This window comes from Gadus morhua, chromosome 20 (assembly GCF_902167405.1).
Source record: "Gadus morhua chromosome 20, gadMor3.0, whole genome shotgun sequence".
Classification (NCBI taxonomy): Eukaryota; Metazoa; Chordata; class Actinopteri; order Gadiformes; family Gadidae; genus Gadus; species Gadus morhua.
The window spans coordinates 15,895,609-15,917,651 of NC_044067.1; the positions used below are offsets into that span (position 1 = coordinate 15,895,609).

General features: G+C 46.1%; 1 protein-coding gene across 10 annotated transcripts in view; it reads right to left on the reverse strand.

The window, feature by feature from the left end:
- The window catches only part of pikfyve (phosphoinositide kinase, FYVE finger containing), a 30,704-nt gene that overhangs the window by 5,483 nt on the left and 3,178 nt on the right, over positions 1-22,043 (reverse strand). For 3 of the 10 annotated variants that reach the window (XM_030343068.1, XM_030343067.1, XM_030343069.1), the window contains 34 exons: positions 21,748-21,944; positions 20,380-20,550; positions 19,708-19,719; positions 19,107-19,216; positions 18,633-18,804; positions 18,007-18,211; positions 16,127-16,153; positions 15,802-15,891; positions 15,425-15,593; positions 14,763-14,920; positions 14,346-14,457; positions 12,563-12,710; positions 12,156-12,317; positions 11,622-11,684; positions 11,381-11,510; positions 10,566-10,746; positions 10,327-10,401; positions 9,724-9,831; positions 9,132-9,272; positions 8,792-8,918; positions 7,308-8,416; positions 6,351-6,776; positions 5,824-5,910; positions 5,527-5,627; positions 5,351-5,422; positions 4,948-5,119; positions 3,674-3,852; positions 3,217-3,330; positions 2,900-3,008; positions 2,172-2,326; positions 1,564-1,660; positions 1,217-1,274; positions 1,016-1,144; positions 144-264 (listed from right to left, as the gene is read on the reverse strand). In XM_030343068.1, coding sequence (XP_030198928.1) covers positions 144-264; positions 1,016-1,144; positions 1,217-1,274; positions 1,564-1,660; positions 2,172-2,326; positions 2,900-3,008; positions 3,217-3,330; positions 3,674-3,852; positions 4,948-5,119; positions 5,351-5,422; positions 5,527-5,627; positions 5,824-5,910; positions 6,351-6,776; positions 7,308-8,416; positions 8,792-8,918; positions 9,132-9,272; positions 9,724-9,831; positions 10,327-10,401; positions 10,566-10,746; positions 11,381-11,510; positions 11,622-11,684; positions 12,156-12,317; positions 12,563-12,710; positions 14,346-14,457; positions 14,763-14,920; positions 15,425-15,593; positions 15,802-15,891; positions 16,127-16,153; positions 18,007-18,211; positions 18,633-18,804; positions 19,107-19,216; positions 19,708-19,719; positions 20,380-20,550; positions 21,748-21,931 — 5,474 coding nt within the window. In that variant the 5' untranslated portion in view covers positions 21,932-21,944. The remainder of the gene's footprint in view (positions 1-143; positions 265-1,015; positions 1,145-1,216; positions 1,275-1,563; positions 1,661-2,171; positions 2,327-2,899; positions 3,009-3,216; positions 3,331-3,673; positions 3,853-4,947; positions 5,120-5,350; positions 5,423-5,526; positions 5,628-5,823; positions 5,911-6,350; positions 6,777-7,307; positions 8,417-8,791; positions 8,919-9,131; positions 9,273-9,723; positions 9,832-10,326; positions 10,402-10,565; positions 10,747-11,380; positions 11,511-11,621; positions 11,685-12,155; positions 12,318-12,562; positions 12,711-14,345; positions 14,458-14,762; positions 14,921-15,424; positions 15,594-15,801; positions 15,892-16,126; positions 16,154-18,006; positions 18,212-18,632; positions 18,805-19,106; positions 19,217-19,707; positions 19,720-20,379; positions 20,551-21,747; positions 21,945-22,043) is intronic. The other 7 variants (XM_030343071.1, XM_030343070.1, XM_030343073.1 and 4 more) reach the window with 7 other exon arrangements.

Consider the following 22,043-nt stretch of genomic DNA (forward strand, 5'->3'; position numbering starts at 1 on the left):
GCATTCTGTATGGGGCAGGATTTCCTAGAATAAGGGAGAAAAAAACCAAAAACCTAAACCACATTTACACTTTGAAGAACGGTATTTCCATTAGAATACAATTAGTGCAACTAGCTCCCTGTATACTAAGAAAAAAGACTTACAAAGGAAAAGGGATTGAGTTGTAGCTGTTGCCAGGCAGAAAGGTGGCCAGGATGGCTTTCATTGTGGACTTCTCTTTCACCTGGCTGTCGTTGGATCCGAGCAGGTGTCCGTCAAACACATCTGACAAGGACACAGTGTTTAGAAAAAGCCCTGGCCTTAATTACATTACATAGAATTAAAACAAATCCAAAATCCGAATGCCAGCTGTAATTATGAGAATAAAATCGAAAGAACATTCCAAAACAGATCGTCAAAATATCAACTTTAATGTCAAAATGTCAATTTTTTTCTCAAAATGTTCTTTGGACTTGATTCTTGTAGTTATGAAATTAAACTTTAATTTTGAGAGAGAAAATTCTCTAATTAGACTGATGCATATATCTATGTATATTTGTGTGGCCTTAAAGGGAAACTTCACCAATTTCCATTAAGCTTTGTATCATTAGAAACCCACTCATATTTTTGAATGGTCGTGCATCATTCCCTTATTTTCTGGAGAGACTGGAGAGATCCGTATCGATCTCCAACACTTCCTGTTTAAGATGACGCAATATGACGATTTTTGCGTAGAAGTAAATAGGAAGTGTAAGAGGGGAGGATTCTCGTAAGACTACAAGCACTAGGGGTAGCTTGTAGCATCGTGGTACATGGTGGGAGTTGTTGTCTTCAATCCACAAGCGCCAAAAAGTCCCTTTCTGCCTTTTCTCGGTCAAGACGGCACCAAATTAGAATTTTATTTTATTATTCGACTACATATAGGACCCAATTTCAATACATATTCATGCCTCCACCGGTGAAATGCTCCTTTAACACTCTTCCGTGTGTAATGGGTGTCTGTGTACATTGTTATTTCCTGTTTATCGGTCTCTACCTTCGGAAATGCTGCCAGAGTCCTGCTCTGGGAAGGAGGGCCCGGAGTAGAGCGTGTCATTGCTCAGATCCCCTGGCGACTGCAGAATGGAGGAGGAGCTGGAGGGCAGTGTGCTGAGGTGGCGGTCCTCTGCCAATCAAAACAATGGGTCACATGACGCACGGCAAGCTCCTGACATAACGGTGAATGATTGACACTCACCTTTGTCTCCGTTTGACACCACAGGCGAGATGTTACGGGTGGATGGCTCCAGGACACCCTAACAATCAAAACACAAAGATTAAATAGTTAGATATGGACACATATATTTTGCATTTTAAATGCCATAGAATGCAGTCTTCTTCTGAACAAGTGGTTTGCAATCATTACATCCTTTTTCAAGCTTCCTCTTTTGTGTACCAATGTGTTATGTGTAATTTTTACTTTTTCTAACTTTCATGCTTTATTGTTCTTAACTTTCTAAACACTTAGCGCTGCAGTTTTGAACGGAAAGTGCTCTTTAAATAAAGATTGATTGTTATAGCGGTTGGGGGGTGTGGGTCACAGACCTTGCTGTCTTCAGCGTTGGTCTGGCGGTGGCGTCCTGGGCTGGGGGGGACAGACAGACGCTTCCTCCCTTTCTCCTGCTGGAACAGATCCTGGAGCCTTCAAAGGGAGGGGGGCACAAAGACAGACACACACACAGGTAAGCCTACAGGTAACAAACAATCCTCCTAACACCCAAACTAGTCACAATGTGGTTCAATTGTGGAGCAACCAAACACAAATCAAACCAGACTGGATTAAATGTACCCAAAATCCGTTTTTCTTTTTTATTATTATTTATGGTTGACTTCCTTCTGAATTCATTTTACTGATCGGTGTCCTAGTTACTTATTAACCTTGGCTACCATGGTAAAAAAGCTTCTAGTTTCTCTGCAGTGGATACAACCACCTTCATTATTGATAGACAATAATTGTTGAATATCATACCAAGGCAGAGTTTGAATCCTTGTGGCCGTGGTTTTATGTCGATTATTTATACAGGCATTGAGGCGTAGCACCGCTATTTCAAGAGAGACCCGAATTGCAGCATCCCGCATTTACAAACAACACAAAACAATGCAAAGCAGACAATACAGGGCCCACGGTGGTGCTGGCCGCGGAGGCGCTGTACCTGCTGTTCCAGGACTGCAGCGTCTCACACAGGCTCTGCTTCCTGATGACCACCGACTCCAGCACAGCCTGGAGCTGCTGGGGGGAGTCGGGACAGCACGACTGCAGGCGGGCTTGGAGCTTCTCGATCCAGCTTCTCAGCTCAGCCTCCTCCATCTGACACGAGCGTGCACACACACACACACACACACACACACACACACACACACACACACACACACACACACACACACACACACACACACACACACACACACACACACACACACACACACACACACACGTCACTACTGCCTGTCACTACGATCATTTAAGCTTTGTTTTCTTCAGGTTGTCATCCCATCTGTTAACTGGTGTTATCTAGTTCCCCTTTGTTAACCTTTTGCCTGGGGTGAACCGTTTCACCCCAGGTAATTTCTCTATACGAGACAGAACTCCTGTATGTCAACCTCTCCCGCACATGATGTATTGACAAATACATTGTGGGGAGGGGGGTGAAACTGTCTTAAAAGGCTGTGTGAAATTGTATTCTGGGCTCACTCTTCTAGAGAGGAGACTGTTGTATTCATACATTAAATATGTTAATTTCCGACGACTATTCTGTGCTTTTTTGCATTTAGAAGTCTCATTTGTCCTAGACGCTTATCTCAAGAAAAATGCAAATAGATAAGGAACACTCTCTCACACGCACACGCACACACACACACACACACACGTAAAGATTCCTACGTCTTTCTGTGCAAACAGGTCCTCCATCTTCTCCTCGCGCGTCTTGCTGAAGGTGTCCGTCTTCAGCGAGGTGAGACGGTCGTCTATGGCCAAGTACACCTGGCTGACTCTGTAGTGAGGAACATTATGACCGCCTGGGTTAATATCCGAAGGATCAATCATGGTTTGAAATAATTTCATTCATCTGCTGGGTAAAAAGGTGTAATTTGCTCATCAGTATAAGTAAACACTAGTAGGGTGTTGAGACTGTGGCGAACACCGCATCACGGCGATCGTAAACCAGGCTTGAGGAGGCCAGCTGGGTGAAGGGACCTTACTTCAGGAAGAAGTCCTTGAGGTCCTGCTGCATGAGGTTCTTAGAGGGTCCCTGGTTCCGGATAAGGATCTTGGGAGGAGGGAGGCAGATCTCCAGCAGCCTCACGGGGATGTAGCTGCATGGAGAGCCGGACGGAGGGGGAGAGAGACAGGATCTTATGGAGCACTTGAAGCAGTTAGTTCATTTAACTGTGTGTGCTGTTTTCGGTACTTAATGATTCTTGCACCTTTTGGGTTGTACTTTAACGGTTGAATGCACTTATTGTCAAATGCTTTGGACAAGAGCGTCAGCTCAGTAAATCTAATGTAATCGACCCCATAAGCTATCTATGAGTAAGATGCCATATCCTCCTAACTGCTGTTTAATGACATTCATCTACTTTTCTCTGTAGGGTCGCTTTGTGCGACCACATCGTGAGTGACGCTATGAGCGGCAGGGTCTGCGTCTCCGGCGGGTACCTGAAGGAGGCCACCATCTGGTTGTAGGAGAAGTACTGGTGGTAGTCCTTGTGGATGGAGTGTCCGCAGGGCTCGGCGTTGGCCCTGCGTGTGTACTGGTGGCCGTAGAAGCGCAGCTCCAGGTACTTGGCGAAGGACATGGACCACGACTCGTTGGACAGAGGCACCACCGGTGTCACCTGGGAGACAGAGAGAAGGCGTTTAGAAGAGGGTTTCTTCTCTTTTTAGAAATTGCTAGACTGATGAATTGGGCAACGGCAAAAGGGAAAAGTTAAGGGAAAAACTGGGAAATGCTTTTCTTTGGATAAAATTTTTTTGAAATCGAATGACCCGCTTGATCTTTAATTGTTAAAATAAAAGCATGTCACAGTGATCTCTAACATTTACAAAATCACGATTATTCAAACGATTATTTTTGAGTTTGAAAACATGCTGTATTTATTCAGAATGTCTCTTCCAAAAAAAGATTGTAACTGAGAAATTTCGCCTTAAAGAAATAAACAAAATGGTCAAAAAGAAATGTTCCAATCAAATAATATACAGATATGTATCCAGCAGTTCTGCCCTTTCTATCAAACATTAAATAATAATAATAATAATAATAATAATTAGAGCTGTCAGTTAAACGCGTTATTAACGACGTTAACGCAAACCAATTTTAACGGCGTTAATTTTTTTATCGCGCGATTAACGCAATTATATAAAAAAATAAAATAAAATAAAAATAAAAATTTCTTTGGCTCAAAACAAAGAAGCAGTAGCCTGACTGCTATGTTCAAATTACATTTGTTCAAAGCAGTCGTTTAATTGCACTTTAGGCTCTTTTTTTGTATCGTCCTGTTTTGATCAGTATATGCCAATGTTGTTATCAATAAAAAATCATTTGCACAAGGCAAGCTGATGCACTTCACCATGTTGATAAGAGAATTAAAATGAGAAGAATTATGGGACAAAAAAATCAAGGGATATTTAGCATAGAAAAAGAATTTGAGATTAAATGCGATTAATCGTGAGTTAACTATGACATTAATGTGATTAATCACGATTAAATATTTTAATCGCTTGACAGCTCTAATAATAATCAAAAAACTAGATTATGTTAATTTTGTGATAGTTTGACGCGAAAATTGAAATTGCGATCAAAATTCGATTAATCGCCCACCCCTAATATGAATATCAATATGTCATAGGGTCTAATCCTCTACATTTCAGTGTGTTCTAGTGTTCAGCAGAGCTTTCCCCGGGTCGTTGCCATGTGAGTGTGTTTGCTGCACCTGTTTGCAGATGCGGCACCAGGAGTAGGTGAGGATGGTGTGCTGGTAGCCGGGCACGGGGGAGTCCAGCTCCTTCAGTACGATCTGCACACAGCCGCCGCCGTGCACGAAGCGCCGCACGTGGTGCACCATGGGGGTCTCGCAGAACATGCTAGGGCACTGGTAGGATGGCCTGGAGGTCACACACACACACACACACACACACACACACACACACACACACACACACACACACACACACACACACACACACACACACACACACACACACACACACACACACACACACACACACGTTGGCCTTTCTGGTCTCATTTCTGTCTTAATGCCGTTTTGCTTATGATTACGATACAACTATATTACAATATTGTAAATAAGACAGTGTTTGATTTTTTTCACCAACCTGAAGCAGTATCTCTCCAGGAACACACCAAGAGACAGGTCGTTCTTTCCATAGAACTCCATAGTGACGATCCTGTGGATGCAATGGAGGAGAACAACGTCGGTGACTCAAAGCTAAATGAAATAACAAGGCTGAACTGTGAGCTGACGTTACTGATAGAAACGACCGGAATGTACCATGGACTGACGCAGGGGTTGGGGGCGTTGTTGGACTGGGCAGAGGAGCTGCTGAAGAGCACGCACAGACGCTGGTGGTTCACAGGGTTGAAACAGTCCAGCTGTAGGCGACAAACACACGCACACACACACACACACACACACACACACACACACACACACACACACACACACACACACACACACACACACACACACACACACACACACACACACACACACACACACCATCGGAGTCAAAAGGCCTGTCCAAACAAGTCCCCAGCTATTGATGAGAGCACACACCATGCCACTCACAGTGTCCCTGACAGACCTCAGGTCAGGGCTTAGGGGGGGGGCTCCGTCAGACACCAGCAGCTCCAGCTGGTCTGAGACCAGCGCTGGCTGAATGAGATTACGGACACATGGTCAGATGGGTTTTATCTAGGCGTGTGGTGTGGTGGTTTAAGGGCTGCTACTCAAAGCTATGCAGCTTAAACCACAACCAGTGGAAGAGCATTGCCGTCTGTGTGTGTGCACACACACACGCAGGCACAAACACACACCCGCAGGCGAATGCACAGACGCCCTCACAGATGCATCACAGAAGACCTCACATACGCACACACAGACGCACTCATACACGCACACAGACAAACTCACAAACACGCTCACAGACACACAGGTACAGACACAAACACACAAAAGCACTCACACACACGCACTCCCAGACATACACACACAGAAGCACTCACACACACACACAGAGAGACAAACTCACACACGCACAAGCACTCAAAACCTGCAGCAAGGAAAACCCAAAAGCAAAAAGAAAAACCCCTCACCTTGGAGGCCCAGCTCATGTCGCTCGCCCCGCTCGGCCTCTCTTCCTCGCTCTCCGCCTTGGACGGCGCCCGGAACGCCGCCTCCCTCTGCTCCCGGCTGCCCTGGCAGGCGGCGGCGGCCGGGCCGGCCGATCCGAAGGGGTCGGAGCCGTCCCGCTGGCGGATGCGTCCGCCCTGAGCCCTGTAGTCGGCCAGCATGCGGGCCAGGCCGCTGCTTCCGTTCACCTGCTCCACCATGCGGGCGCTTGTGAGACGGTGGCTGGGCAGGACGTCCAGGGGCCGCTGGGAGGGCGGCGCGTGGCCGTTCAGGTAGTGGCCCGTGGCGTGGGAGGAGGAGCCTGAGGGGGCGGGGTCTTTGAGGAGCTGGCGCTTCCGGCGCCCGTCGAGCTCCTTGAGGTCCTTGTTGAGCAAAGGGGAGAGGTAGACCTGCAGGAGGGGATAGGGGTGGAGGGGGTAGGTAGGCTTAAATGCTTATAATCACAATGTTATTATTTTTTTTATCAAAGAGCACCTATAATGCTTTTTCGACTTTTATGACCTATAAACGTTGTTATAATGATTCACCGTCATGTTTAACCATACTATAGTGTCAAATAATGACGTAGATGCATTCAAATCGTAAGTTTCGTTGATTAACTATCCTTTTCTTTTAATCAAGACAACAGAAGTTAAAAACTGTTTACAAAATCATATTGCTAGGATAGCACTTTTTCAACCCTTCTACAGTGAAGTCATTCTCTAGCAACGGATCAAAGTGGCTCAAACCGAAAACGACCGCGAGGCCGTGAGAGACGTTAGACTCTGGCACCACTGAATGGCATCCTAGTGACATAGATAGTCACATTATCACTGCGAGGACAGGGCTTCTCCCGCTCCTGATCAAATCAAGCTAAGCACTAAGGTCTACTGTGCACATGCACATCAATTGAAAGAGGGTGACCCAAAGGGTAGCCGTACCTGTTCAGGGAAGTAGTCCCGGCTGGGGCACTGCAGGCCCGCGGCCGTGAGGAGGAAGGGCTCCCTGAAGCCGATGAAGGGCGAGATGCACAGGATGATGTCCTTCAGCTCCTGCCTGAACGCCGTGGAGAGGGACTTGAGGCGGTCGTCGCAGGACGCCACCTGCTCCGCCACAAACATCCCCGTGTCGTCCTGCAGGGGGTCCCGGAACCGCCTCGTCGGCGGGGAGGTCTCCGAGGCGTCCTCGGCGCACAGCGTCTCCCCGGTCCCCGTGCTGCCGTCCCCCGCCGTGTCGTCGTCCTCAGACGCCCTGGTGAGCGTCTCCGTCTCGGGCTCCTCTTCCACCAACAGGAAGGGAGCGGGCGGGGGAACCTTGGTGGAGAAGGTGCTGGAGGAGGTGCTGGAGGAGGAGACAGTCACGGCGGGCACTGCCCTCTCCGTGGAAGCGCGTGGCGAGGAGGAGGAGACTGGTTTTGGCAACTCCTTCTCCCCTTTCTCCTTGGCCTTCTCCTCCTCCTCCTCCTCCTCCTCCTTCTCCTCCTTCTCCTCCTTCTCCTCCTTCTCCTCCTCCTCCTCCGCCTTCTTCTCCTCCTCCTCCGCCTTCTTCTCCTCCTCCTCCCCCTTCTCCGCCTCCTCCTCCCCGAGTTTGGCCATCGGGTGTGGTGCGGCTGATGCAGGGGCTCCCTCCCCTGGTTCTCCCTCGCTGTTGGCCTCTCCTTCTTCTTCTCCTCCTCCTCCTACATCCACGTGCACTGCGTCCTCCGTAGTTCCATCCACGCCCTCGGCCTCCCCACTCGCCACCTCCACCACGGTCACCGCCAGCTCCTCCTCCTCCTCCTGCCCCCTCTTGGGGGCCTCCGCCTCGTCCTCCTCGGCGGTGGAGCCCTCCAGCAGGCAGGGGAAGGAGGTGCTGGGCGCCAGGCTGGGCGGCATGGCGAACTCGTCCATGAGGAAGGAGATCTCCAGCTGGGAGTGGTAGGCCACGCACACCATCAGCATGAGGATCTCCTTCACGCGGGCCAGCTCGTACTCCGCCGCGCCGCGCAGCTTGATGGTGCAGCCCAGGTGGGCCGGGCAGCCCTCGAAGAACATCAGCGTCTTGGACTCGTCTGGAGGGGGGGGGAGGTGGGTGTCATAGAGGTGATTCTGGATTACCCGAAATTCACAATCGATTGGGATCAATGGGATTTGGCTGCCTTTTTTTTTTGGCGGTCGAGTCTCAACGCAAAGCTTTCTGAGGCTCATAATCAGTAATCAGGATATGATTCGAGAAGGGTTCTTAAGGTTAAATAAATTCTAATAAAGTAACCAGAGTGCCTTCAACCTTCAAAATCACATGAAAACAAAGCCTGCATCACACGAAAATTGGCCCACGGCTGGTATTGTATTGATGACACACCCCTACTCTACAGTAAGTATACCCACTAAGAGGCATCAACAGCAGTGGAAGGATGATATGCCAGTGAAACGACTCTGTGACTCACTGTTGGACAAGGTGAAGGGCTGCATGTAGAACTTGTGGCAGGTGCCCAGGCGAGGTTTGGTGAGGAGCTGGTCCATCGACATCACCAGGTCCCCCTGTGTCATTCGGCTCACTCGGTCAAGCACTTGCTGCAGACGCACGCGCACACACACACACGCACACGCACACACGCACACACGCACAAGCACAGACACACAAAGCAACAACACCAGTCAATAGATGCAGCTTATGAGAAAATAGTATATGAGATAGTATAAATAGTGCAGGGAAAACCTGCATAGTGCAGGTTTAAGACCAGTGGCATCACTGAAGGAGCATTAAACGGCAGCAGTAGCACTGACCGGCTTGACGTTGATGACCAGCGTGATGCCGTGCTCCAGCAGCATGTCCTGGGCGATGCGCGACACCGTCTTCTCCACCAGCACCAGGTTGGGCCGCACGTCCACGATGCGCTGCACGTAGTTCTTCAGGAACTCCCGCTCCTGTGGGGAGCGCACCGCTGACGCTCAACGGGTGGATCTCTCTTTGGTTGGTGGAATCTTTTTTCGGTCTAAAAAAGCTGGTATGTAGACTAGTCTCTCCTTTCATCTATTCATCCATCCATTCATCCATACCTCCATCTATTGATCCATCCATTCATCCATACCTCCATCTCTTAAGCTCTCCAAGATTGCTATTTGGTGATTGAATCACTTATTAGTTAACTTTGAGGGTGAATGGAAGTAGAGTCCAAGTCAAAGTTAAAGCTTTTGTTGGCCACATGCCCAGCATAATGCAGGGTCCTTCTGAACAGGAACTCCATGTGTTATGGCAAGCGACAAAGACATAGGAGGCACTCGCAAGTAGATATCAAAATGTTAAGAAGTACGGCGTGGCGAGCCATTGTCATCAAGACCTTGTGTGTGTGTGCATGTGCGCGTGCGTGTGTCTGACCTGGAGCACAATGGGGTCGATGCAGGTGAACTTGGTCTCCTCTCGGTACAGGTACTCTATGGAGCACTTGAGCAGCAGCACTTTGGGGTTCTTGATGTACGAGTTCATCTGATTTCGAAACACACACGTGAGACGGAAGAACAAAACAGGCATCAAGGCATGAAAAAACACAAAAAATGTTAAATTCAGTTGAAGGGGAATGCTTGGCTATTATCTAAAATAATGGAGAGCTGCCTCGTATGGGTGTTGTGAAAGCAGCATGGTCTGCAACATGAACTGTTCTCGGGCAGGCTTGGTGAGAAGTTGGAGCATTTACGCCATTTATCAAAGTCGGACCAATGGAAAACGCGAATCCGAGAAAGATATTTTGAAAGTTCAAAATAATCTGCCAATTTACTGTTAAACCGAAGTAGAGGGAAATATGAAGCCGTACTTCCTCATTTTACAAAATAGGGAGCATGCCGTTCCCTCATAAAAAAAGACAGCATCATTTTTATTTGTTAATGTAAGGAATTAATGGTTGAATCATTGAATAATAAATCCAGACATTTTGGGTGAAATGGAGAGTAAAGATTTGAGCAGGGAACACTCTGCTCTGCGTACCTTCTTGTGAGCAATGTTCTTTGTGCACACAAATCCATTCACCACCACAGAGTCAAACTTCTTTCCCCCGGGAATCTGCAGGAAAGGCAAAGGGACCCTTATTCACAAGAGATACGGATGTAGTCCAGGCAAAACGCCTTCCTGGTAGCAATTAAAAAAAGTCTGCATGCTGCAGCCTTTGCTACATTTCCGAGACAAACGCCACACACACACACACACACACACACACTGGGTCTGACCTTCTTGATGTGCACCAGCTGACGGATGTCCATGTCGTCGTCGCAGTTGCGGACGTCGGGCCGCACGGTCTGGACCACCGTGCGGACCACGGGCACGATGACGTCCCGCCAGGACAGGGACAGAGACTCGCTGTACAGCAGCTGCTGCAGCAGCGCCATCATGTGGCTGTGGTTGGCGGAGCTGCGAAAAAACACTGAATGTTACCCCCCACGAAAGACATGGATCCTGTGTAGGACTTAGGGGACTTTTTTATATTGATTAAACATACACAGTGTACACCAAGAAAGATCTTTTCTGACCTCCAGGCTTGAAAGGGTTAAAGATAGTTCATGTTTTCTTTGCATTAGCTACTCTTCACCACACTAAAGGGGAAATTCAAAAAATGCTCACATAAATGTTTTTTACAATTCGTTCTTTATCACTTCACTACTGCCGCTACATCTATCTTGATACGTAAAATTCAAGATGTCATTATACTAGACCTACAGACAGTACACACACCTCCCACCCCCAGCACCACACACACCCCCCCCCCCAGCACACACACGCCTCCCACCCCATCACCACACACACGCCTCCCACCCCAGCACCACACACACACCCCCTCCCAGCACACACACGCCTCCCACCCCACCACCACACACACGCCTCCCACCCCAGCACCACACACACGCCTCCCACCCCACCACCACACACACGCCTCCCACCCCACCACCACACACACGCCTCCCATCCCACCACCACACACGCCTCCCACCCCAGCACCACCACCACACACGCCTCCCACCCCAGCACTAGCACCCTGCAGACTCACAGCAGCCTCTCCATGGCCTTCTTTTCCCCGTTCTCCTCTCGGAGCTGGTCCAGCGAGCTGTGGTGCCAGCCCAGGGGAGTCAGCAGCAGGTCCTTGGCCTTGTCCTCCACACGACGGTTAAACAGTGACTCTGGTTACCGTGACAACAGATGAGGGGGGCCAATACGATGGAAACATGAGTAAATTCCAGGAAACTGATTTGTGTGTGTGTGTGTGAGTGCGAGAGAGTATGTTTCCATACCCTTGATGAAAGCATCACTGATGGAGATGTTTTGCCCTCCATCTTCAGACAGGAGGAGTTCAGCTGAGGTTCAGATGATAAAGAAGAGGGGTTGACACACATGAAGAGAGACGGAAGAAATACCATTTACACTGACAAACAAATTCAATCTGCTGTAGTGTGTTGGTGGTGTTCTTTTATATCATTTAACCAGGTTGAACAAATTGAGATTCATATCCTTTTTGCAAGGGTGGGCTTGTCAAGAGCGAGGCACAGCATAATGTGGAATATAAAAGCAAATGTGTGTGTACATATACATGCGTTAATTATATTACCCTTCGATATCATGTACAATACAACTTTTCTATTTGAATTGTCTATTTGATTTTTCTTATTTTACTTTATTGTCCCTTATTGAATTGTGAAATTATATGAAACCCTGTTGTTAGCATACACTTCTCATATACTTCACATTTATAACTTTAGAACTTTTTCTATCCTCATGCTGTAGTAAAGACTCCTCAGGGACGGACCGAGTTCTGTCCTGGTCTGTACCTTTCTCTGTGGGCAGCGGTACGTGGGGGTACTTGGACTGCCTCTTGATGTGGAAGTTGACGTTGTCCTGCTCCACGTTGAGGTTGATGGAGGCGGCCGAGTCGCTGTCCACAGCTGACTGGACGCTGCTGACCGAGGTGCGCTTGCTGGGGCTGGACGAGTCTGAAGACCCATGGGGGGGGGGGGGGGGGGGGAGCACAGGAATCAACACCACCTTCTCCACTACTCGATTAACCAGCTAACTTATCTTTCTCCCTAAACACACATAACACATATTTACAACCAATGCTTTTCTTGACAGCAAAGCGTTTGATTTGATAAGGGGGGTTGACAAGGGGTTGGGGGGGTAGGAGATAGAGGCATTGACCAAGGGGTTGTGGGGGTAGGAGATAGAGGGGAGGACTCACTGGGCATGGTGCAGTCGCTCTCATCGGCCAGCTGCTCCGTGTCGCTGTCGTCAAACTTGATGTCCTTGAACCAGGACGGCTCCGAGTGGCCTTCCAGGGAGTTGACGCTGTCGCTGTCGGGGGACGGCGTCTCAGAGAACTCTGTGCTCTGTGGACGTGCGGATGGAGAGAAAGGTAGAGAGGGAGAGAGGATATTTCTAGTTTAGCACATTTTGTTAAACTAGAAATATCCATGGTTCAGGCTGCCTGAGGTAGTTCTCCGCTGGGCTCCGACTTCCCTGACGCTAAAGGAGTCAACAGTTTATGGCAAGGGTGAATGTGCTCCCTATTCTCAGGGACCAAAGCCACCCTAGCCATAAACTGTTCACTCTGCTACCGTCAGGGAGCAGAGTGAACATAGCATCAGCACACAAACCACCAGGCTCAAGAGAAGCTTCTTTCCATGCACCACAAGACTCTTGAACTCACCCTAACATCCTGCCCCCACCCAATTTGTGTAATAAACATATGCATCGCAATCAACATTATGTACTTGTTTTGCAGAGATTACAACAAGGACCAATGTGTTCTGGGTTCAACGTTTGATTCACGGCTGAAGCTTAATGTTGGGAGAAGTGTCATGTATCATGATGTAACTCATCAATGACCTTGTTCGAACATTCTCTTCCTCTGTACCAGACGCTGTGCCAGTATCTCATTGACATATCTTACCATGATAAAGGATGATTCTGTCTCTGTTGGGATTTGTATCATGTACCCTGTGCGCTGGTACATTTCCGCTCTTCTGTGAACGTGCCTATTTTACTTCACCGTTAGCCCTGAGACTCTCAGTACCTCTGCAAGATGTAGATGATAGCTGTTAAGATTCTTCACGCCAGGACCCTGATCTTCTCTTGAACAAAGTGTACACAGGCTTCATGTATCTGAACAAAGTTTGAGTCTCTCGGAGCGATTCAGCCTTGTGCATTGATTCCTGTTGTCGCTGCTTTGCTTACAAAGAGGATCAAGAACAAGAGCACTTAACCACAACAGACGACATATGGAACAAGTGTGCACGTCACTTTGGTGTCAGAAGCAAGATATACTTATTTAACAATGAGAATTTATACTCACTTCTCCTTCTTTAGAATTTTCTCAGTAACTCAGCAGACCAGAAGGAGGATGGCGTAAAAAAGAGCAACTCAGTGGACTTGGGAGTGGCTCGGTAGCTTAAATAAAGATCTATTTTCTGAGTTGACTCACTGGACTAAGCAACAGGGCTTGGTGGCAATGTTTTTTATAGACGTGATTGTTGTTCCATGCACTCTGGTTGAATAAATTGTAGGTTTAGAATGCTCAATGTGCTCGGACAGACATTGAATTGTTGATAAGCTAGGTTGTTCATTGAATTGCTTTCACCTTGTAAAACGCAAAACCACTGAGGCTGAAGTGCTTTGTGAAAGTCATGTATCGACGGCTTAGCAAGACCTCCAGGGTACCATGGGACAACAAATAGAAACCATGATAATGAAACCATAAATAAACAGCAAAAGAAAACGCAGACCCATGTTTATCAACCAAACCAATATTGGGGAACCGATGTTCCAGACTAGCATAAATGATGGAACGCAGGAAGCAATTGGATCAATATCAAACATCACGCTTACATAGACAATCCTGACCCAACGAACTCAGCCACACCAGACGACAGACGACGATAGATTAGCACGCATAATATTGACATCATCCTCCCCTGGTTTAAATAAATGTCAGGTCATTTGCATAACGTGTACACATGTGTTACCTGTAGAGGGCGGTAAAGAGCGTACTCGTCCCTGAACAGCTGGTCATTGTGAGTGACACAGTCCAGCCACCGGCCATCTACCAGTGCCTGGCCAATGGCTATAGCTTGGGCCCTGCAGTGGATAAGCAGACAGACACAGAGAGATAAAAGGAAAAAAGACATGGAGAGAGAAAGGAAGAAAGACAGAGAGTGAAAGGGAGCCAGAGTGAGAGACAGAGAGAGAAAGTCTAAATACATAACTTTCTTTAATGTTATTATTTCAAAAGGGAAAAATAAGCTGGACCTCTCATGGCCTGAGAGATCCGAAAAACCTCTCCAGATATACAAAACATCTCCAAAACTAGTATAAAGGCCTGACTAAGAGCAACAACCATCGTAAAATTTGAATAAAGCATTTGAGTCACAACAACAACCAACCTTGTGGAGATGGTGCCGTTGCGAAGCAGCCAGTTGACCAGCTCCTTCCCCACGATGCAGTTGGGGTAGGTCCTAAGCCAGTAGCGATGGTCCTGGAACTCCATGCCTGTGTTGTGGTGGCAGATCCTCTTCCACAGGTCCTTCAGCTGGGACGAGTCCTAGAAAATGACGGCACAGTGGTACGTGGGTCAGCGAGGACATTGTTTTTTTCCATTGACACAACCCTCTTTTGTGTGGTTCAACGTATTAGTTCAGGTTAGGTTCTGCAGGTCCATTTGTGTTTTGAATGAGCATTAATAAAGATTAAATGTGTGTTTCTCATAAAACACATTATTTTGGTGTCAACCTGACTATACAAATATCGTGGAAGCAAAGAATCTGAACGCACGATTTCCCCCCCTCCATTGATAATAATAATAATAAAAATAATAATAATAATAATAATAATAATAATAATAGATCAAATTTTTAAAGTGCTTTTCCCAGCGATCAAAGACGCTTCACAATCGCTTCATAAGCTAAAAAAAAAGCTAAACAAAACAAACATAAACAAAACAAAAGTTTAAAGAAAAGTTTAAGGTTTAAAACAAAAGTTTGAATGGATATGGCTCTAAATGGGGGTATGTGTTATTGGGACCAACAGAGGAGGCCTTGGTGCTCACCAGCAGTATCTTCCTCTCCTCCTCGCTGTGGTCCTGCTTGGTGCCGGTCATGGGGCCGGCCTTGGCGTTGCTCATGGTACGGCTGGGCTGCGGGCTGACGGAGCTGTCGTACGCCGGCCCCATGGCGGAGCCCGCACGGTCCAGGGACAGGTTGGAGACGCTGGCGGACCTGCGGTGTTACAGGGGGGGGGGAGAGAGGGGAGAGAACGACCACAAAGCAAAACGGGTGGGGGAGTGGGAGGAGAGAGAGGGGCGTCAAGGGCGTGTCTGGCGGGGAGGAATGGGAGGTCGAGCTCGACCAGAAATGAGAAGGAAAATCAAGCTGAGATAGGCGGGGAGGGGAGGAAGGGGGAGATATGCCCAGAGAAGCGACTGACCTCTTCCTAGCAGGTGATTTGCCTACGTCTTCTTGTAGTGTCGTCAGCCTGGAACTGAGACCACTGCCCTGAGTCTCCTGGTGAATCAAACTAGTACACACGCCCAAACACAGATCCCCCCTGTTGAACAACGCGTGCGTTTCCTTCATTCGACTCACACAACTTAGTAGTTCTTTTAATGTACCCGGCATGCATCCACCCTGATAGATTAACCCCACTGACGGAGAACAGAAGCATGCAAGAGGGTTAGATCTGGAATGCATCCCACAGAGAAAGGCTAAAGTATAGAAGAGACTCAGAAGGGAAAAGATGCAGCAGGACTCACTTCTTCCTCATCCCAATGGGAGTTTTTCTATGCCAGGAGAAAAAAGAGAGGGAAAAAAGGTTCTCTTAGAGACCCGACAACAGAGAAAAGGAGGCAAGAGGGCTCAACATGGTCAGGTGGTGACTTTGCTGTGACAGGGATGCAAGCGATTAGGTTTGCATAGCGCAAATGAAGTCAGCATATTAAGTCGGCATGCTGAATGGTCGGAACAAATACAGTGGAATGTGTTGACCAGCAACATGTTGTTCATGTTGTTCATAATTAATATCATGTAATTAATGCCAGCATTTAGCATGCATTATCATCTCTAGTTGACACACGTTAAGTCTCTTGCTTGGATCATGATTTGTAAGAGATTTGATGGATCACTGAGACTTGAATAGTATTATGGCAGACATATTCTATACTTCCATTTGATCGGCCACTTAATTAAGTTAGATTTTCTCCATCATTGTTCATATTTTATATTCAGTCTCCTCCATTTGTAGTTATGTCTCAGACAAATTGAAGAAATTGAGATAAATGAGAAAGCTCATAAGTAGTCCAAAAAGGAGTACGCAATGCATCTGCAGCCTCGCCCATGAAATATAAGATCAAACAGCGGCGATTTTCCGCTGATTTAAAGTGGAGCTTCAAAGAAGAATGTTAAGCAACACACAGAGTGAGTTGGATGTGGATTATGTGTGAAAGGAAGAAAGAAAATTGAGGACTCATGTGCAGGCAAACCATGAGGGTAAGGTGACTCTCGTCAAGTCCCTTTCTTTGTATGTGCAAATATATTTGGCAGAATAAAATAAGTCTGACTCTGAATACCAAGAGGAAAAAAAAGGGAAGTGGGACAAGGAAGCGACACTTGTATCATGCATGATGACTTCCCTATGATTAATTGTTTTCTTAGACATTCACACAATCAATTCAGAACTCGTTTCACGCAGATGACTATGTTAATCCAACTGGATTCCAGTTGCTGCCAAACTGCTCAATTAATCAGCCAAATACGTAAGGTATATATAGTGCTTGTCCATCAGAATGTATCATGGGATTTCTTTTTGGCAATACACAGCTATATTGTATTAAGTACAGTAAAATCCTAAATCACTCCAATGCTCCCAAAACGGCGGCCGTTATTGTGATTTTATATTGTGATGTCCGAGCCCTACAGTGGTAAGAATAAGTTTATGCACCCATACTAAGTTGACTAAAAAGTGGAATAAAAAATCATCTTCTGGAAATCGATCTTATTGCCTTAATTAAACAAATGAGGACAAATCCAACCTTTTAGGCCACAAGCTTTCTTTGTGAATGAATAATTTATTTAAATAAATAAATGTTCATTAGAATACAGGGTGCATAAGTATAGGAACCCCTATGTTAAATTCCAATAGAGGCAGGCAGATTTTTATTTTTAAAGGCCATATATTACATGGATCCAGGATACTAGGCATCTTGATAAAGTCACCTAGGCCTTTGGAATTAAAATAGAAAAAAACAAAACATGCCAATCTCTAGGTATGGTGAAGGGTATGTATTGTTGTGTGGCTATTTTAATTCCAAAGGCCTAGGCGACTTTATCAGGATGCATAGTATCCTGGATCCATGAATTAAAATGGCCTTTAAAAATAAAAATCTGCCTGCCTCTATGGGAATTTAACATAGGGGTTCCTATACTTATGCACCCTGGAATTTAATGAAGAACATTTTTTTATTTACGATACATTATTCATACACAAAAATAATTGGTGGCCTAACGGTTAGATTTTTCTCCCTTTGGTTTAATTAAGGCATTAAGATAAAAAAAAAAGATTCCTCTTTTTAGTCAACTTTATCAGGGGTGCATAAACTCATTCACTGTATATATGTGTTAATGTGTTTGTGTTCACCTCTGCCATGTGAGGTCTTCCTCCAGGAAGATGTTTCTACTGGCCTTGCGCCCCCCCACAGGCGTCCTGGGCTCGCTGGGCTCCACGCTCACAGAGCAGGGGGAGTCCGACAGCGCGCTCAGGTCCTCGCCGATGGAGCCCGAGTCAGCCGAGTGGGCGTAGCTGAGCGCTATCTTGCGACAATAGGTACAGGCCCGCAAGTCTCCTACAGCAGGGGAGGGAGAAAGAGAACGAGAAGAGAGCGAGTAAGAAAGAGAAAACAAGAGAAAGAGAAAAACAAGAGAAAGAGAAAAACAAGAAAGAGAAAAACAAGAGAAAGAGAAAAACAAGAAAGAGAAAAACAAGAGAGATAGACAGATATATGGATGGATGGATGGATGGATGGATGGATGGATGGATGGATGGATGGATGGATGGATAGATAGAGAGAGAATGAGAGACAGAATGAGAGAACGAAAGAGAGAGAGCAGGAGTAAATTAAGGGGCATCCAGATCTGACTTTTTATCATTATCAAGCTTAATTGTAACACATCAACTCCAAATCAGTCCTTCTGTTATCAACTGTGTTTTCTCATCCTGTGCCCCTCCCTCTCGGTGTGTCCTTTAGAAGACACCTCAGTGCTTACCGGTGTAGCCCATGAACTTGCCGGGGATCTCCTGGTTGCAGCAGCGGCTGCAGAAGATCTGGCCACAGAGCCGGCAGTGGTGGCGGCGGCGGAAGGTGGTGAACTTCTCGTTGCAGTCGTAGCACTCTTTGCACTGGCTGTCCGGCATCCAGTACTGCTTCAGGTCACTGTCCTGGTGTGGGGAAAAGACACAAACGCACCCACAGGGAACCACTTAGGCTCAAAGGCTTGTGTGTGTGTGTGTGTGTGTGTGTGTGTGTGTGTGTGTGTGTGTGTGTGTGTGTGTGTGTGTGTGTGTGTGTGTGTGTCTCCCTGCATAGACTCCTGGCCTTCCCTTCCCATGCCTTTGAGATATAACATCAAGAATTTTGTAATTAACTTCCATGCGGGGGGTCACTGCCATTAAAAACCCCGCGCTGTGGAGGTGAGTGTGATTTAGGCTTAAGCGTGAATGTGCATTGCTCCCTTTAATACCTGACTCTTCCCCTCCATGATTTCTTTCAGTCTTTTCAGAGCGGTGCGCAGTTGAACTGCTGTGCGTGGATCATGACTGCTGAGCGGCGTCTCCGATTTCCTGCGGCCTTCTGTGAAAAGGGGAGATGGGTGGATGCCATGAAACCTGGGAGTCTGTACCTGATTTTTCTTTGTAAACATGAGATCACATGTATGAAGTGGTGTTCCAAATAAAGCTTACCTTGCAAATGACATCAGCATTTTACAATCTAAACAAATTACAGAAGTTGTGTAATGTCTAAGACACTCTAACACCGAAAAAAATATCAAAAATATTTTTTTTCTGACTCAAGATAAGAGAGTAAATAGGCTAGTGTTAGTTTTAAAGTTCAAAATCACATCATTCCAGTTATTAATGCCTGGGTGGAGATTAGACTAAAACCGATCACTTCAATATAAATATAAGCTTCACACATAATACATGCAAGCAAACTCACAAATAAAAATGCTTGTATTAGGCTGGGTTCTTAAATTATTCTTTATAAGAAAGCGGTTAAAAAAATGATACATCAAACACATGGTTAATTTTTGGGCAAACCACGAAGTGCAGAAGGGCCCTTACCTGGCCAATCCACTGTAATGGAAAAGACATGAGAATGTATGTTACAGCCTCCATTTTAACATATCCGACCCCAAAGCTGAACCATTTCACAGATATCAATCTACAGCAATGGATTGTAGGTATTTTTCAAGTCTCTGAGACCATGTAACGTCTTGATGTCGTGGTGTGAACGAGCTATGCAAAATCACTTAGTTCAACATTCCTCATTATATTACGGTGTAGATATAAATGTATTAGAAACAGTTCATTATACAGGTTTTACACAATGTCATTTAAAAAGTATAATATGAAAATAGATAATATAGATTTTTAAAGCCTCAGGAGATAATCTATGGGCAAGAGAAGCAAACAATAAAATGTCTACTAAGAAAATACATTGCATTTTAAACACTTTGGCTGTTGTACAACTCAGTAGAATTTAATATGAATGATTACAATTTCAGTCCAGAAATACAAACTGGAATGCCTGCCGTATTTTTCCAAAAAGCCATTATCATTCATCTTTGACCTGTACATTGATGACAAGACAGACTTCTTTCTAGTTGCAGCAGATAATTAGATCCCAAAACCGGTGTAAACCACCATTCAAAAGGGAATAAATAGCACTACAAATAAACATGCATTATGCCTTAGGATGCCATATCTCTGCTAAAAGAGTTCAGGGTGCGTTACCGGAAGCAGTGGAGGTCCGCCGGAGCGGGTCTGGGTGCTGCTTGCGGTGGGACCCGGGAAGGTGGTTGGAATGTGAAGGACTAGTGGCCCATGGCCCTCTGACTAACTGTGGGGAGGGGACCGGCACATCAGCCTTCTCCAGAATCGTCGGAGAAGGAGCCCGCCCCTCTTCTGCATGTGCACATAGCAATGTGTACACACACAATCACACACACACACACACACACACACACACACACACACACACACACACACACACACACACACACACACACACACACACACACACACACACACACACACACACACACGCACACGCACATGCAAACACAAAAGTGATGTGTTCAGAGAAACAATTGTCATAAGATTGCTCCCAAGGACCCTTAAAATAATTACATAATTATTAGATTACTATGTAAAAGGTCAAGTATGAAGAAACTGTCTTTATTCAATGGTAAAATAAAAAAAGAGTAAAAGGTATATGTTAAGGGTTATGGTTGCAATATATATAAAAATATATATATTTCTAGAAGTTGGTTGATTCAAAATAGTACTGCCATACACTACTCCTTATATCACCAAGGCACTCCCTCAGTGACTTCCTTTAGGACATCACATCAAGTAAAATTTGCCTTAACCACAGAAAGGTGAGACTGTATAGTGATATTCTCTTCAAAGAAACGAAAATAGGATTATAACTACACCTTGTATCACCGAAGACATGAGATGAAATAACTTCCCAATCAGGGGAAATCTCAATGTCTCCTACCGCACTCCTTAATATCCAAGTTTTGCCAACAACTTGGAGATTATACAAGGTGTATATATATTATTTATACAACTATGCTTTTAACATTGCTTAGTAGCCTCAAGGGAAAGTGGTTGACGATAAAGCTCTCACACTCATTGCCAGTCACATGAGTTTGTTCGTAGCCTCTTTAGATTTCCATCACGTGAGCCATGACCTAGCCAGCACCAATTAAACATTGATTTTCCTTTGGAGTCTTACTCAAAGTAGCCATGTTGAATACTTTACGTCAGCATTTCAGAGATTATTCTGCAATGTCATTGTATTTTTCGCATTCCTAAACCTGTCGTTTTCTCCTGCAGCTATTTCAATTCGTACATACAAAGTTTCTCAAGAAAAGATTGCGCCATCAATTCAGGGAAATTTTCTCCATGCTTTACTTTCTTCTGGTTTACTTTTGTCCCCGCACTGTGGGGGAAATTAGCCAAAACTCAAGCCACTAGTGTTTGCTCATGAGAAAATGTGGTTTAAACCCAAAATCAAACAACTTAACTTTTAGTACATTTAAGAACTGCCGACCTACAGTGGACCCAAACAAATTGAGGGGTGTGGAGGCCCACCTTTGTTGCTAAAGCGGAAAAGGTTGACGAAGGAGCTGTACGCAGAGCGCAGCGGGGGCTCATCCTGCTCCGGCGTGAGCGGCTTGAACTGGGTCAGGTGGGAGGGGCTGGAGGGCGAGAGGACAGGCTGCTCAGCAGTCCAGTCAGTGGAGGACGAGGAGGAGGACTTGTCGTCGGCGGCCATGTCACTGCTGATCCTGTGGAAGGGAAAGCACATAAAACAATGGGCATGGTGCATCACTGACCTTTGATAGATCATTTCAAGATCCTCAAAACGTTGTTTACCATTACGGTCT